Source organism: Cibotium barometz, chromosome 21 (assembly GCF_041138505.1).
Source record: "Cibotium barometz isolate CiBa-2024 chromosome 21, ASM4113850v1, whole genome shotgun sequence".
NCBI lineage: Eukaryota > Viridiplantae > Streptophyta > Polypodiopsida > Cyatheales > Cibotiaceae > Cibotium > Cibotium barometz.
Window position 1 is genome coordinate 29091014 of NC_141066.1, and position 4007 is coordinate 29095020.

Sequence of the window (4007 nt, forward strand, 5' to 3'; positions counted from 1 at the left end):
CCTTGAAGTGGAACACCATACCCGCACACACGATTAATCCCATCATCAGGCACTTATCCTGATTCCTATTGTTGCAAATATGCGTCTGAAATGGCACACTGTACACACTGTATGTTGTCGCTCTTTGTTTGGGTTTGGTTAGCACACCAAGAATTAGCAACAGGTCCTAGTTTTCTTCATAACCCTGTGTATCTCCTTAATCCACTCCAGGCTGTACCTTATATCTTATATTGAGAGACAGGTGGTTAAAGATTCAAAGAGTAAACATAGACCATTTATGTATTTATTTTCTCCTCCACTGTTTATCTCTCTTTGTGGTAAATTATTGAAAGAAATTAACTTGGGCTGTTTTATGGAATTCAGTAAAAGGAGACTTTGATTTTAATCAGGTACCTGAGAATAGAGGCATTGACTATTCTTTGAATAAGCTTTACTGAGCTATATCATGCTTGCAGTGCATGATACAATTGTTTGTGTGTTGCATAAGCTCTATTGAATTACATCATGCAATATGTGATACAATTGGTTGAATGTTGGTTTTCATACTAATACACATGAAAACTAAAGAAAATTTTAAGCTTACAGCCACAAAAATAAGCAAAATTATAGGCCTAAAGTCACAAAATGTAAGGGTAAAGTAGCTACATATTACTATTCAGAAGCTTATGACAGGAGTTGAACAAATGAGGAGTGCAATCCTAGTCTACTTTAACATTGAAACATGAAAGGCATTAAATCACAGAATTATTAGCAGTGCCAAGAGCTTATGATGAGAGGCATTCACCACCACCACCACCACCCCTCTATGGATGGAGGAGCTGATGGAGGGTGGAAGACTGTTGTGTGCACTCTTGAGTCGCCTCTTTGGTACTGTAAGCACTGCTGAAGAGCTTACTCGTCTCTTGCTTTAGCCTTGCATGCGCCACACGATTAAGAACCTCGTTCCACACATTCCTCTGCTTCTTTGTGATGACACGCCATCCCAACCTCGGCTCCACGCTCACCGCTGCCATTGCAAAGTGGAGGTTGCCATCCTGCTCCTTCATAAGCGCGATCACCATCGAGTTCTTTAAGCTGCCCTTGTCACCCATCTCCTTCTTCATCATGCTCCCTTGCGCCACGCCACTCTCGATGAGCTTCAACACTACTGTGGATTGTTTTACAGTGAGGACATCCCTGGCTGATTTCATCTGTTTATCTACATAATTGTAGAGGTTGTCTTTCTCCTCGTGAGGATAAACCGTTTCGGGGATTGCAAAGAATTTGATGTCCAATGCTGCCCGGCTTTCGATGTCGGAGAGGATCAGGTGGTCATCATCACTGCATCAAAGCAAAGTCTCATATGCTAAACACTGTAAAGTGAGGCTCTTGATGTAACTGTATCCTGATTCATATAAAGCTATTGTAACCAGAAGGGAATTCTACTTGTACCTTAAGTTATCAAAGGCAGCTTCCAGCCATGAAAGCTCTTGGAGGGGAGACCTGATGATGATAGTGTTGGCATCGGCGGAGTTGTTGAAGGCGGCAGCGCCGCCGATGGTTGTTTTCCAGTTAAGGTAGGCGTGCAGGCACACCTTGGAACCAAAGAGGACCAGGAAGAAAACCAGGAAGTGAACAAAGAACCGATTGCCAAGCTGCACCCTCCTTGCTTGCACCATCGTCGCGGGGGTGCATGGCGGGGTACCTGGTGGCACACGACTCATCTGCAATGCCACAATTCAATAGCTTGCACTTGTAAACACAGAAATTAAGCCAACATCTGATTGCCCTCTAATCTTACAAGATAACAGATCTCCTAAGAGCTTGCAGAAAGCAAAACAAACCAAGATAACATAATATCCCTCTTAAGCAGCAAAGCATGAGAGATAATCAAGTTAATTAACACATTTAAATCCAATCTCGCAACAAGTGTGACCTTCAATCTATACACACAGTCGTTAGGTGTGCACAGTAGACCATCTTGGATTAATCTATCGACAAAACTATAGCTTTAGTACAGTGATAATCAAGCTTAAGATTTTCCTTGGCAAGTATCAAACCATCATAATCACAGTTTAAAGCTGATCAAAGCACCCACAACCTGGTTTCAACTGCGCTGCCAAGCTCACGGAACGCTTATGAGAATACGAGGAGCCCTCAAAAAGAAGAAGAAGAGAAGAGAGAGAGAGCAAGGAAAGCTTGAAAGAAGGGGGGCAAACCTCTGCAGGTTTAGGGTTCAAGTGCAGCTGCGAACACGTCTCTGCATGCAAAGACATGCAAGGCAAGCCTCTAATATAGGAGGAGAAGGCTTTTGATTGCTTTTGAGAGACAGACACACACACAAAATAATGGCCTTGCTATAAAGCGCCAAACATAGAGCTCTATTTATAAGAGAATTCACAAGAGACTTCCTTTAGAAGCCCAAGCGACCTCACTAACTAATTGTTTTGGAAAAAAAATAATTTGAAGGGTGGAGCACAAAAATTTTTTCCCAACAATTCGTGAACCTTTATCTGATATTATTATAAAAGAAAATCTTGAAATCTAAAGCTTTTTGTCCTACAACCTCAAAATCTCGAGATATTTGTACTTCCAAGTTTTAAATTTAAAAATATATAGGTGTAAACTACAGTAAACTCGGGTTTTTTTTTTGAACATTGGTGGAGCACTTTCATATGGGCCATGTTCAAGTGCCTGATGAGAAAAAACGTACTAGAAGCATGGTAAAAATTAGAAACCAGTATCATGCTATAGATATACCACAAGAAAGTTGGGTGGATATTTCAAAATTTCTAATCTTTGTGTTATGCAATGGATTTTTGGCAAATTGTGTCTTTATAATTCTACCAAAATTAGTGGATTTGGGTTTCAAATTTACAAACTTTTGGCTAGCAAGTTTCCTTGTAATATAGCCGCTCACTTTTTTGTCTACTCGACTAAAAGTAGTCCCTATTTTTCCCCTTGTTCCTATGAATCCTCTTTGCCAACTTAAAAGCTCATAGGTCAAGTTCATAGCCGAATTATTGTTTGTGTAGTCAACTATGTGTACCTTCAATATAGTCTCTATATATATACATTACTTGTTCAAAGCACTACCAAAAGTATTATGTGTGTGTCTTCAAACTAGTCGCATTCTACGTTACTTTTTGTTTTGACAAAATAAAAGGAAAGAATCCCAAAACCATCCCTTGGTTGTGAATTCTAAATAAAGACACTTTATTGAGATTTGTTGGAAATATTATTTTTTTAATGGATATTGAGGTTCAATATTTATTTTCATGGTAATCCTCTTACTCTTTACTTTTCAGATTGAAAATTGGATATAAACACTATGATGCTATCTCAATCCTAAACACTAGTTCTTGATATAACTTTGATAACATCTTTGTAGTATAAGATGGGTATGGTATTTTTCCAGTATTTTCAATATATTTTTATAAGTGGTGCTATGATTAATTTACTATGACAATTTTGATTTACTAGCTTGTAACAATCATTTGGTTATTCAATGTTAGCTACATCTAATAGTTTTGGGTTTGAAACTCTATGTACCTTCCCCATTCAAATAAAGTCTCACCAACAAGCATTATTTATTTACTTCCTTTTTGTTGCATATTTAGCTTTCTGAAGCACTAAGTTTATTCACTATAGCATGTCAAGGGCACAACAACATTTTGGAAGGGGGGATGTCGATGCTTTTAATGTTGTTGGGCAACAAAAAAATGTTGCTCAACAATATTTTTTCACTATGCTAAAAACGTTGTTCAATAGAGTTTGATGGATAACAAGGAATTGATTATGTACATGTGCATGTGTACATGTAGAAAAAAGGTTTGAAAAGCAAAAGATAGAAGAAGAAGAATAGTAGAGGAGAGAGAAGCAAGAGAAGAAAACAAAAAACCAAAGATTCATGAAGAGAAGCGAAAAGAAGGAGAAGAAGAGAGAGAGAGAGAGAAAGGTGAGGATGAAAAATTAGAGTTCAATGAAAAGGATAGAGAAGAAGAGGAAGAAGAAAGAGAAGAAAATAA

General features: G+C 38.3%; 1 protein-coding gene across 1 annotated transcript; it reads right to left on the bottom strand.

The window, feature by feature from the left end:
* Positions 1 to 359: 359 nt before the first annotated feature.
* LOC147627035 (uncharacterized) lies at positions 360 to 2322 on the bottom strand. Its single transcript, XM_086816141.1, has 3 exons — positions 2199 to 2322; positions 1432 to 1703; positions 360 to 1320 (listed from the first exon to the last, which is right to left on the bottom strand). The coding sequence occupies exons 1-3, from the start codon at positions 2253 to 2255 to the stop codon at positions 804 to 806; spliced, it is 846 nt and encodes a 281-aa protein (XP_086672267.1). The 5' UTR covers positions 2256 to 2322; the 3' UTR covers positions 360 to 803.
* Positions 2323 to 4007: the final 1685 nt, after the last annotated feature.

Coding starts and splice junctions, on each gene's coding strand:
- LOC147627035 (XM_086816141.1), bottom strand. CDS start 2,255: ATGTCTTTGCATGCAGAGACGTGTTCGCAGCTGCACTTGAACCCTAAA. Junction 1,704..2,198: donor TGAACCCTAAACCTGCAGAG/GTTTGCCCCCCT, acceptor GTGGCATTGCAG/ATGAGTCGTGTGCCACCAGG. Junction 1,321..1,431: donor GCTGCCTTTGATAACTTAAG/GTACAAGTAGAA, acceptor GCTTTGATGCAG/TGATGATGACCACCTGATCC.